Genomic DNA, 12,121 nt, shown 5'->3' with positions numbered 1-12,121 from the left:
TTATGTGGAGCTGCATGTACAATTTGTGAAAAACACCTGAAAGTGAAACTCTTTTATGGCTGCCGAACTCAGCCACATACCTTTTGTACTGACACCTTGACTTGGGTTCATTATGGTAGCCTACATTTAAAAAAAGAAAAACTCAATGAAATGTAGGCTACTATTCCTTTTGGATGTGTTTAAAGGTTGTTTGTATGCACATCATCATCATCACATCATTCAAGTTTTTCAACATTTACTGTAGCACGCTGTATACTTACTGATCACACATGTTGAACCTGCTGCTACAGGAAAACCCCGCACGCGAACCGGAAATGCTTCAGTCTGTGACCATGGCGGAGCGCGAGCCAACATGGCGCAGTGAGCCAGTGTGAATGGCAGAGATAATTTGTACAACCAAAGACTCTTCTATGTTATTCTAATGTGCTAATGTAGGTAACGAACTTATCTGCTTGTTGGACTGTGCCTGGAGGGAGAGTAGTACAAAAAGTCACAGTTTGAATCAACAGCTTGAATTTAGATGAAAAGTAGGTCAAATCTGAGAGGGCTTTTATTTTCCGAATTTAGACACAGGCCATGAATGGCATCATCTCAGATTTATTTATTTTACTTATAGCCTAGCCTACACGATAAATATTAGTCCAGTTTTCTCAGTTTGCAAACAGTATTTTTTTTTAATTGTTTAGTTTTTTGGTTGCTTTTTTCTGTGTTATTTCACATTCATTCATTGAAATACCCCCATTTCCCCCCCAAGAAATCCTTAATGTATGTCGAAACAAAAGAAGAAAAGTTTTTTTTTTTTTTTTCATCCATACAGGTTGAAATTAATGCACATGTTTGTCTCTTTTATTTTGAAATGAGTTCTTACCGTAATGCCACGTGTTATGTGCATTTATTAATTAGGCGTTTTTCAATTACCGCACTCTGCCACCTGGAATTTTCGGACGCGCTTTTTCGGTTGAGGCAAACGGAAACTTTACGTCAGTATCGGTGCATGTGGTGAGTACTTGTATAGTGTTATTTTTGCTCTATTTTAACTTTTTACTTGCGGTATTACTTCAAAATGTTTGATTTAACCTTGTGTGAAGTAGCATGCTGCAGTGCAACGACAAGCTAGCAGTTAAAGATGGCTGAAAGGCAACGATCACCTGCAGACACTTTTGTAAAATAACAAACCGGATGCAAACGCGTTTTGGTGAATTTGAACTCCTGATTTTGAAAAGTCTCGATAAGTGCATTTGTAAGGGCAATATTGAGTCAAAGCAATCCAGTGTTGGAGATTTCCTTGCAGCGTTTGGTGGGATTTTCTGTCTTTCTCCTCTTCATCATACGGCACTGTGACTGTGCACCACCTGGCAGGGTGGGTGCAGCATACACAACTTAACATTTTGTCCCCGTTGTTGTGTCTTCCAGATATCAACAGGCAGGCAAGATGGACCAGGAGGAGGTCATGTCAAAGCTGAAGATAGATGTTCGCTCCTTGCTCATGTCAGCCAAAATGGGCCTGGGCCCGGATCAGTTGAAGCGAGACTATGCCACAATGTTAGGGTATCCACTGCCCCTGAAACACTTGGGTTTCAGAAACGTCATGGATATGGTGAGGGAGATGCCAGACGTGGTGTCTATAAACACAAGACCGGATGGCACCCTTTACTTAAAAGGTACTGTCATTTTTATCCATTTGTGCATGTGCATTGGTGTGAATTCAACTAAAATCTGCCACTGTTTTAATGGACAGAGCCTTTCAAACAAGGTCGAACATTTGTTTTTCTACTGTTGCAGCTGTTAGTGATGACTCCACCCGGCACATTGAGGAGATGGTAGCCAGGCAGCGCGTTTCTAAGGTTGCCAAGAAAGTCAAAAGATATGGGGTCAGCCACTATCAACAGTCTCCCACTATCGTTCATCGTAGGAGTTGGGCCCCTCCGTTTCTCCCGGCCCAGCTCAGGGCTCAGCTCCGTCTCCTGCTCTCTCAGGTATGACTACTTCACAACTTATTGTTTCTCACTAAATCAATCAATCAATCAATCAATCAACTTTATTTATATAGCACATTTAAAAAACCACAGGGGAAGCCAAAGTGCTTTGCATTGAGACATAAAAAAGATTAAGGTCAAAGACATAAACACATAACACAAACACAAAAAAAAACGCTCTGTGTGTTCTCTCCATAGTAAGTTTCTCCGTTTGCATCTATTTATGTGGCTGCACTCCCAGGGTCCTCTCAGGTTATCCGACCTGGAGGCCAGCTTCCTGCGCTCCTTCGGCTGCCCCCTGCGTGTCAACAGCTATGGCTTTTACTCCATCGGAGAGATGCTGGAGGCAGCAAGTGACATCGTCATCATCCGGCAAGAGAGGCAGGGCTCAGTCCTGTCATTGAAGAGGACTGGGCCTATAAAGCCACCATCATCTAAAACTCCCAGTCCAGTATTCAAAGTGCCCAGTACCAGTGCTCAGACAGCAACAATACCCCAAGGTGTGTTATGTAGGTTAGAAGAACAATACTCTTGGGGCACCTCTGCTTTTATACTTTTTAAACACCGTACCCGATGTCTTTTGGTTGAATTTTCATTTCTCTTTTGAGCAATCAAGGTGCAAGGTGCAAATGCTAGTGGGTTTATGGGTACAGTACAGTAATGGCACACACTCCAAACTGTGTGTGACCTGTATGATTTTTTTTTTTTTAATGCAAGATTTGCTTTCTCTCCAGCTACAGTTCAGCCTTCTACTGGGACTACCCTGGGCACTGTCCTGAAAGAGTCGACAGCCGTCGGTAACAAGCCCAACATGGCTCAAAAGAACCAGGAAGCTGAACAGAAGCTCTGCCAGGGAGATCAACTCTTTCAGAAACATGTCCTTAAGGTTTGTGCTTACTTAAAACAAAGAAATATATTTGCTGCACATAAAATATGTATGGGTTGCTTAAAACAAGACACAAGGCAATATAACAATGTTCAGTATTCTATTCCTCCCAGGTCTTGTTGCATAAACTGGATGCAGGGGTTGAATCAGATGGCAACTAGAAAACTATTATGTTTTTTTATGTTATTATTTAAGCATTCATAATATTATTTATTGGGACTCTTGGCATACGAGAATGGAAATACAACAAAAAATGTTGTGTCACCAATAATTTACTGTCCACAAGTTTAAATTCAGTTATCTCTCTTCTTAAATTCCCCATCAGCTGGAGGAGAGGCTACAGCAGCAGATCCTGGAGAACGGAGTAGCTGGGACCATTAGTCTGGAGCTGAAGGACAAGCTGCGAAAGGTCAGACTCCCTGCTAGTCCATAAGCAGGTATCTTAATGTCACTAGTGACTGATTACAGGTAATATGCTTTGCTTTCATATCAAGAATTACCTGAAAGCCTATTTAGAGAAGGTCATATATCGTATGATTGGGGTCAGTGAAATTAACTGGTGAACTGTGTTGTAGTAACTAACTATGAGATAGACTTAATCTTTCAAACTAAGAATCGACCAAGTGGTTTCAGATGACATAATAATAAAACAGTGTATATGCTCATGACACTGCAGGTTGTATCTCAGAGCGGTGGTGGATTATCGGTGCACGATTTACCTGCTGAGTATAAGGTAAGAAAGATACACAGTCATGCAGGATTCAATCTTATTTTTTATTTTCATCGTTTTACAGGGACAGTGCACAGCTGCATGTAATTTCACCAGAGCTAGCCAATAGCAAATTTGCATCTTTCTAGACCCAGAAAAATAAAAGGCATTGGCATCTTGCTTTTTGGACACCTTACTGTTTGTGATGTTGTTGGGAAGCTGAGCTGTGTGTCTCTCTGGTTCTTTAGAGGCTTTTTGGTGAGGAGCTGCCGCTGCAACAGAGCGGCTTCGTCTCCGTCACTGAACTTGTTGGTGCTATGAGCGACACTTTCCACCTGAAACCTGGAAGTGATAACGACACTCACCTCTGGATAGTCATGGACGTACAGGACGGTGACGCTGCACAGTCAGGTGTGTATGCGCATTTATTCAAGTACCATCAGTAAAGGGCGGTCTGGTTTGTGCCGTCTGACCACATTGGAAATAAAAATACCTGATCTCATGAACCACACTGTATGATGCAGTGAGTGAGAGAGTGGAGACGTGATATGTATGCAGTCCATCTCCAGTCTCTCTAGGAGAAACATGACAGAAAAGAGTTAGAGACAGAAGTAAAAGCCTTGTCTCCTTTTTCAACCCTGCACAGCCGACTAGTCACAGCTTGAAGTGGGTGTCAGAGCTTCATTTCATGTTGGAAAAGTGTGGTAAAGAGGTTTTCCAAGCTGTCCAACAAGCACCTCAGTTTTATACACAATGTACACATTACCTTTCTTGTGAATCATCACACTTTGACAAACATTTGGAATAAGGTGGGGATGGAAATATCATGGACATGGACAGTTGATTTGTTTGTTCCACACAGTGTTATCACAGGTTGATGTTGTAATGTTACGTTTATATATTTTTTCATTCTCTATTCATCAACTCCTAGCTTCTTATGATAGTCGTGACATGTCACACAATGGAAAGTTCTTGTGAAACAGTTGTGTTTAAATGTGGAATTTATTTTTTATTCATTTTGTAGACTCCAGGGAATCTGGGATGTTTGGTAGTGGTGCGAGGTTGCCATTTAAGAGCTACTATTTCAACACTCGACAGTCTGCTTGGGAAGACAAACTGGAGGAAGAGGAAGACAATGATATTACAGCGGATGAGAATGAGGAGAATAAGGAGAATATGGAGGTGGACACCTCGGACATTTCCGAGAACCAAGAAATGGTAAGGCCACATATTTTTCATCACTTTACGTTGCCAGGACTGTCTTTTAGATAAAGATGAAAAGGAAAAAAGAAAAAAGTCAGGTTATTAGACTATAAGATGTGAAGCTAATGCAAACATTTTTTTAGGAAGAGGCCGGATTTATTGTTTGTTAGCACTGAAAGCTGTGTCCTGAAATCTGTTTTTACTTAGGTGTTTTCTCTAAATGACTGTAGGTGGTGAAGGAGATGTACACGGCCATTCAGGTGCACAGCAGGCCTGCTGTGCCCCCGGACGCCGTGCGGAGTCAACGTCTCAGAAAGCCCACACGCCGCAGGGCTCGAGAGCTGCTGCAGGTTCTGGTGGAAACGGTGGAAACGCCAGGACATTTCTACATCCGAGTCAGCCATGGCGAGGAGGCACAAGATATGGACAACATGATGTTTGAATTGAGGTGGTGGAAGTCTTAATGTCAGCTTAGTTCAAGAATAATAACATAATATACGCTTAATCTGTGGTTGGCCTGCCGTCTGTTGGGCCAGCAACTTTATAAGGATGCCCTTCAGAACTGAACAGTCTGAACAGTGAAATAATGCATAAAACCATGTAGACTAGATCAATCAGCTTGAGGAATAAGTGATAGACCATGTATTTATTGTGTAACAATGAAATGTTTTTTTAACTGATTGTTGAAGTTCTGTATGAGATTTTTTTTAAACACAATAAGTAGAAAAGAAGTGAATGAAATCCCTAATGTCCACCGACCTGTTATTTAATCTTCAATACAACCAGAAGCAAAATAACATATACTTAAAATAAAATAGAGGTAGACATAGCAACATTTTCTGGATAGTCTGAAAGATATACAGTATTTACACCGACTTGACAGAATCTGGGAAGTTGAAGCACGGACTGCTCAAAACTCAGAAAGGAAGGCTGGCAGACATGTTATTTTGTGACTCCTGAGGCTTCTCTACATTGGGTCTCACCTAATTTTTGACTTTTCCTCTCCTCTCTTCTGTTACAGGCGATGTTACAAATCTCCCTGGGTGTCAGAGCGTTACCACCTCCCTAAACAGTACATCCGGCCGGGTCAGCTCTGCTGCGTGTCGCCCAGAGGAATGTGGTTCTACCGGGTGGTGATCCATCAGATCATCGGCCCCGATGAAGTTGTGGTGTACTACGTCGACTACGGCGATACATCCACTGTGCCAAGCGCCGACCTCAAGTTCCTTAAGTAGGGCCATCACAAACACTGAAGCACTTTGTCCACACAGGTTGTTCCAGTACCAGCTGGTCACTGTGTGTATGTGTATGTGTGTGTTTCTTTTTCTGAGCCGTCTACATCTCTCTGTTTCTCAGGTCGTGTTTTCTGGCTCTTCCAGCACAAGCTGTTCCAGCCTCACTCTCTGGGATTAAACCCAACAATGTGAGTCTGAAAGATGATCCAGTCACTGACACTTGTGAGCCTTCATGCACCCTTCGGCCTTATTAAATTAATTTCATTCAAGATATCAGATGTATCCACCTTGGACACTGTTTGGTATTTCACACAGTATTGAACTTTGTGTTATTTAATGCCTGAGCTCATCCTGTAGATTTCCCCAGTATATATGTCATCTCTTAACTGACGTATTCAGAAACTGCTTCTAGTAGACCTTTGACGGGGGCGATCATAATGATTAAAAAAATGAGAAACTTGCAGATGGACCCTGCCTATGATCATGATCGCATGTCCCAGAAGACATGTGTTTACTGTAAAGTTGTATCTTTATATAGTTTTCTGCCTTGTTCTAGCTGCACGCAGTTTACCCTTATATACTATGTGAATGAATTAAAGCTGTCAAGACGTTGCTCAGTGCTGACACCATTCATCTCACAGGGTTACTGGACTCCCATCGCCACAGCTTATTTCCAGAAGTTGTGCTCTGACCGCCCCTTGGTGGGAGCTCTGGACTGTTACACTGGAGACGTGCTGCAGCTCTACCTGTGTGACACCTACACCAATGAAGACATCTACGTCCACAGTCACCTGCTGAGCCAGGGACACGGGACACCCTGCAGCCCCGGAGCTTGCACAGCAGTGAGCCAAAACACACACACAACACATTTTTTGTATTCTAACCATAATAAAACTTTTAAGAGCTTGCACATGATGTTAAATATCTACTGTACCACCAGCACTGTTTTAAACATTAGTCACTCAGTACTGAGTCACTATGAGTTATAAACCATATAATGAAGAGCGGTAATGATCAGTTAGGTCTATCATTGATATTTTTGATTTAGGTCATGAGTTAATTCGCCGGTCTCATTGTCTCCACAGCTGTGTGTGCTGGACAATCCAGTGACTCTCTACCTGGGAGAGGGAAAAGTTGACCTTCCCGAGTTGGAAGACATCTCTATCGGTCAGCCAGAAACCTTTCCTGAACAGAAGGTAATCCTGACACACACACACACACCCTTCAGGCCAGTTCTGCTTTGATGTAAATGTCGTCTGTCCACGTCTTCAAGGGTCCACACAAGATATTGGTGTCAGCAGTGGGTTACTTGGATGTTTGTGGCGGTTTTTGCAGCTTTATGTCTCAGTTGTGTCTTATCTATCCGTGCACTCCCTTTGTCCCCCTCTCTCGCTCTCTCTCGCTCCATTTTTCTTGACCAGTCTTTTAATGTTGCTGTAACCAGGCTTTTGTTCTCCTCTGCTCATAGCTCTTATCTTTCCAGCCATACTGTCAGTGCTGCAGGCCCGCTGCAGAGACAAGCGTCCTCAACACACACATTGGCGTGCACACACCGTGCACACATTCAGATCAAACACACACATCATTTAGCAGGAGGGAGAGGAGGGCAGTTCAATGCTGTTTAATGTATAGTCACACTGTTGGAAGGAAGGTTGTTGTTGGCCATTAAATAACATGGCAGACACTCAGTGGGCTGTTTGATTGATGGTTACTGGCTTATGAGAACGGAGCAAGGCAACAGTAAAACCCTGTGAATCTGTATCTGTATCAGACACAGTGTTTATAGATAGTGCAGTCCTTACTGTGTTGCCACTTGTGAAGTTAGACATCAGGGAGCTTTACACAGACCAGGTGAGGTTTGCTCCTCTCTGTAATGCCTCTGTGATGAGAGGATTTGATCCTGGAGATCCAGCGTGGAGCTAACTTGAAAGCTACCTGGTAAATGTGGAACTTGAATTAAACTTGAGCTGATGGTTTTTTCCAGACTTTAACACCGTTTCAACAGCTTATGCTGACTGTGCTCTTCAACATGATTCCCACAAACTCCCTGCTTTGAAAGAAACGAGTCAGAGGCTTTTCCTATTTGTAACTCAACATTTGGTACATTGTGCTCTGAATGATTACTTTAATGTGTGATTGTAATAGGTAAACCTGAGCTATTTTTCACTGTCGTCTAATGAGTCTGTCAACTCTTCACTCTGTCTCTTTTATTGTTTATCTATACAATCTATAAATTAAATTAAGTAGCTTAATTGAAAAAGACTCACAGTTCATAAGCGTGGCTCTTTCCCCTGAAGTGTGAGTTTCATCTGACGGTAATGGAGACAGTCGTTAATTTGGTGGAGGCAGCCCGACTCCAATATAAACGGCTGCAGGAAATCATGCAGCTTTTATAACTATATATTAGTTTCAGTTAATTTTGTCATGAAACTGTTGTGATGAGGAAATGAATGTCTCCTGTTTGGACTAAAATGACAGGACTCTGAAGCCAAGTTACGTTGTAGATGTTTATTATTGTCATATTGATAACTTATGTGCTAACAGGATTTGCTGTAAGTAGATTTATGGACGAATAGATTTAACTTGAATCCAAATAAAGATCATGTACAGTTTGTTCATTTGTTTGTGACGTCTGAAGCACATGGGCTGTTTGTTGGTATTTTTAGGAAGAGGAGGAAGGACCACCCGCTCTGGAGTTCATTGACAGTATCCAGGTATGACCACATGGCACTAACTATTCGATTGTGTGTGTGTGTTTGATAAATGTAAGTTTGACATGCTGCTTATAGTTTTTTTTGTTTGTTTGTTCACTCAACACCTGTGTCACAGCAATGGATGAACTAAGTATTTTGGAAAAGCTAAAACTTGATGTGATATTTGAAACAGTGAGCAGACATTTTGCTAAAAAAAAAAAAAGGCCATTCTGACCATTTTAGTGCCTGGAGATTTTCCTTAAGAGGATTTAGGCTGAATTTTATGTGTTTAACCAACTTCTGGGTTATAGCTCTGGGTATGGTAGACAGAACTGTTGAAGTCTTGTTATTATGCTTTGTTCAGGTTACGCATAACAACCCGTTCAGAGCCCTGCTGGATGCTAATGAAAGCCTCAGCTGTAGTGAACTGGGCCAGGCCTTGACCAATCAATTTCCTCCTTCCGACCCTACGAGTCCCACTTTCAGCCGTCTTGCTCCCGCTGACCTGATCCAGACCAAGACGACCCCTGTTCCCTGTAAAACTGACATTGAAGTGAGAATTCGTAATCACTTAAAATGTAGTGTTTTTAAATGCAGTTTAAAAGCACACTAATAAGTGATAGTCTTTTTTTTTTTGTCCATTAAAGAAAAGTCTCCTCTGCTTTCAGCCACTGCGCAAGACTCTCCAAACGGGTCTGTCCAGCTTTTTCTCCAGCTCCTTCTTCCCAACACGAGACGAGGAGCAGCACCAGCCAAAGGTCGCTGCCCCCTTGTTGGTCAGGCCATCCCCAATCCTGAAGACCCTGATGCAGCACACCCCAGACCTGGCCCAAATCCAGAGCTTCACTCGGGGTAGGCGCACACACACACACACACACACACAAGAGAATTACAATGCACAATTTGCACGACTTGAGAAATTGTGATTTTCTTCAAATCCACCCATTTATTCTTTTGTAAGATTAGAAATAATTTCCTTCAAATTGTAAAATAATAACATTGTGGAACCAAAGTCCTAATGAACACACGCAGGCTGCTCCTCTCTCTGGCACACGCAGCCATTTTCTAATAGAATTATACAATGACCTTCATTAACCTGCACATGTGCACACATTCACTCCGTCTCGCTCGCTCTCTCTCTCTCCACCATACACAGAAAAAAAAACCTTCAATGAAATTAGAGTGTATCCATGGATGCAGAGAGGGCGTATTGATTTCCATCCTGCTGCTTGCAGTGGTGGATGTACCTGTACTGAGAACCTGACACAGATTCAATTAGACCTGTTACCAGAGCTATTTGACCCAACAAGCTGCTTTCATTGCATTTGTCCTGACATCGATACATTGCTGCTCCACCACTCGTCCACTTCCACCAGTGGTAATGAAAAAAGCAAAACAAGAGTGGGCCAAGGTAGATATATCTACAAATTGCTTTCTGCAAACTGTAGCATTACTGACACTGGGATTAGAGCATGACTGATCATGTTTATGTGTATGTTCTGAAAATGTATGTGATGACATACACTCAACGTGCAGCTTTCCTGCAGTTAATGTTAATGAATATTAATTTAACAGGTTAATGGCTGTAGTTAATGGCAATCCTTCCTCTTCTGGGTTTTGTCTGTCAAGTATAACCTCAGAAATCGTATGGTGGGTTCCCCCGTAAAACCTGACACTGCAGGAACTGGCCCCAGAAAAATAATTTTACACACAAATGCAAACTCTGCACTTGTCCCTCGCTGTGATTCGCTTATATCTCTCTTGATGTACCTACAGCTAAGTTTGACTGCTCAGCACATTTTAATACCTGCGAAAGGCTCAGTCCTCAGTTTGTTGTTGACCTGCTGCTCAGAGACAACATTGTGTGGAGTCTCTGCAGCGAATGGAGCAGAACTGAAAAAGACCGTTGAATGGGTTACCTTTGTGTTGGGTTTTTTTTATAAAAAAAAAAAAAAAAAAACTGTGCTGTGAATTTTGATTCTGCTGACCCCTAGTGGTTGAAGTTTTAAAAAGGTGCACTGGTGCTGCGTCAGATCCACTGTAGGTTCAGGTCCAACTCACAATAGGGGCATCTCACTTTTAGCCGGGGGCAACTGTGGCACAGAAATGAAAGTGATTAATCTCAACCAAGCTGTCAGTCACAATATGACAATATGCAACCGAGAGGCACTATGGGCCAGAACAAATTACCCCTCCGGGACAAATAAAGCTACCTTACCTTAATGAAAAGTCATAATAGTCATTTTTCATTGACAGTAACTCTGTGTTTGGTTCCATTGTCCAGGTGTTCCTGTTTCTCCACTCAGCCTGCTAAACATTGGCACGCTGCTTCCTCATTCCTGAAATGACCTGAGCAAATTTGATATTATTTTCTTCTCAAGATGTCTGAGATGTGTTGAATGAAGTTTAATTTTCTTATACATGTCATGTTGTTGTTGTGGACATGGTTAAATCATTTCAAGAGGCTGTATGAATGAGCATTAGATAAATGATGTAATGTAAATTATAACAAATGGTATTTGAGAGATTTTATTTTCTAGAATATTTGATCATTTATTTTATATTTTATTTCAATTCATGTCATGTGATTGTTAGTAGAGTTTTTTCTCCCCCACATTGTTTACTTCAGTGGAGAAAGCACAGTGCTTTATAGAAAGGCAAATCATTTTTACTTATTCTTATGCATACATTAGAATTAGCATATAGGCCAAAGCAGCACTGTAACTTAATACAGTGTTAGAGAGCAGCTAGTGTGGCTTTATACTTAGTCTTGTTACCTTTTGACTTTTTTTTTTTTTTTTTTACTCTTTTCAATAAAGAAAAAAAAAAACTCCAGTCAGTTTTGTGATTTCAGTGTTGTTGGCTCAGTAAAGCTACAGCTGTGGTGTGTTTCCTTCTTCCCCGGCTGTGTTTAGGACGGCGTCAATGTGACCTTCAGCTGGGCAATTAATCCATACTTGGCCTTGTCCAGCTGACTCGGCGAAACGCTTTTGATTTACACAAATCTGTTTTTCGGCGTTTGAAATGAGTGACTTTGCTTTTACAATGAGGCTGCATGTGAACAGCTGCAGAACCTCAGAACAGCGGCGCTGAGGGAATATGAATGACTAAAGAGACAAGACCAGCAGCAAGCATGAACAATGAATTAAACAAAAGAGGAAACCATCTCTAAACGAAATCATGTTTCTTTGTGGCGCAGAGCTGACAGTTCAAATATAGATACAAGTCGTCTTCACAACTCCAAAACCTCCGGCTTTTCATTTTCCAATAAGTGTAAAAGAAAAACAAATGGTACATATCCTTCTGAAAACCATGGACAGACTAGAACTTGAAACTGTAGCTCAGTAAGAAAAATATATTTCGTCTTCAAAAGGTTAAAGCAGAGTGTGGAGTCCTGGATCATTAGTCTGTTCCCTGCT

General features: G+C 41.7%; 1 protein-coding gene across 1 annotated transcript; it reads left to right on the top strand.

Moving 5' to 3' along the window:
* Positions 1 to 1,432: 1,432 nt before the first annotated feature.
* Positions 1,433 to 11,045, top strand: tdrd5 (tudor domain containing 5; the record flags this gene model as incomplete). Its single annotated transcript, XM_083970892.1, has 16 exons — positions 1,433 to 1,661; positions 1,783 to 1,976; positions 2,218 to 2,476; positions 2,711 to 2,862; positions 3,188 to 3,271; positions 3,539 to 3,595; positions 3,820 to 3,982; positions 4,596 to 4,789; positions 5,005 to 5,222; positions 5,796 to 6,005; positions 6,131 to 6,197; positions 6,651 to 6,851; positions 7,095 to 7,205; positions 9,067 to 9,255; positions 9,371 to 9,554; positions 10,987 to 11,045. The coding sequence occupies 16 exons, from the start codon at positions 1,433 to 1,435 to the stop codon at positions 11,043 to 11,045; spliced, it is 2,571 nt and encodes an 856-aa protein (XP_083827018.1).
* Positions 11,046 to 12,121: the final 1,076 nt, after the last annotated feature.

The sequence above is a fragment of the Trachurus trachurus genome (assembly GCF_905171665.1).
Source record: "Trachurus trachurus genome assembly, chromosome: 4".
Classification (NCBI taxonomy): domain Eukaryota; kingdom Metazoa; phylum Chordata; class Actinopteri; order Carangiformes; family Carangidae; genus Trachurus; species Trachurus trachurus.
Note: the sequence above shows the minus strand (reverse complement) of the source record. Positions and strands in the feature narration are given on the sequence as shown.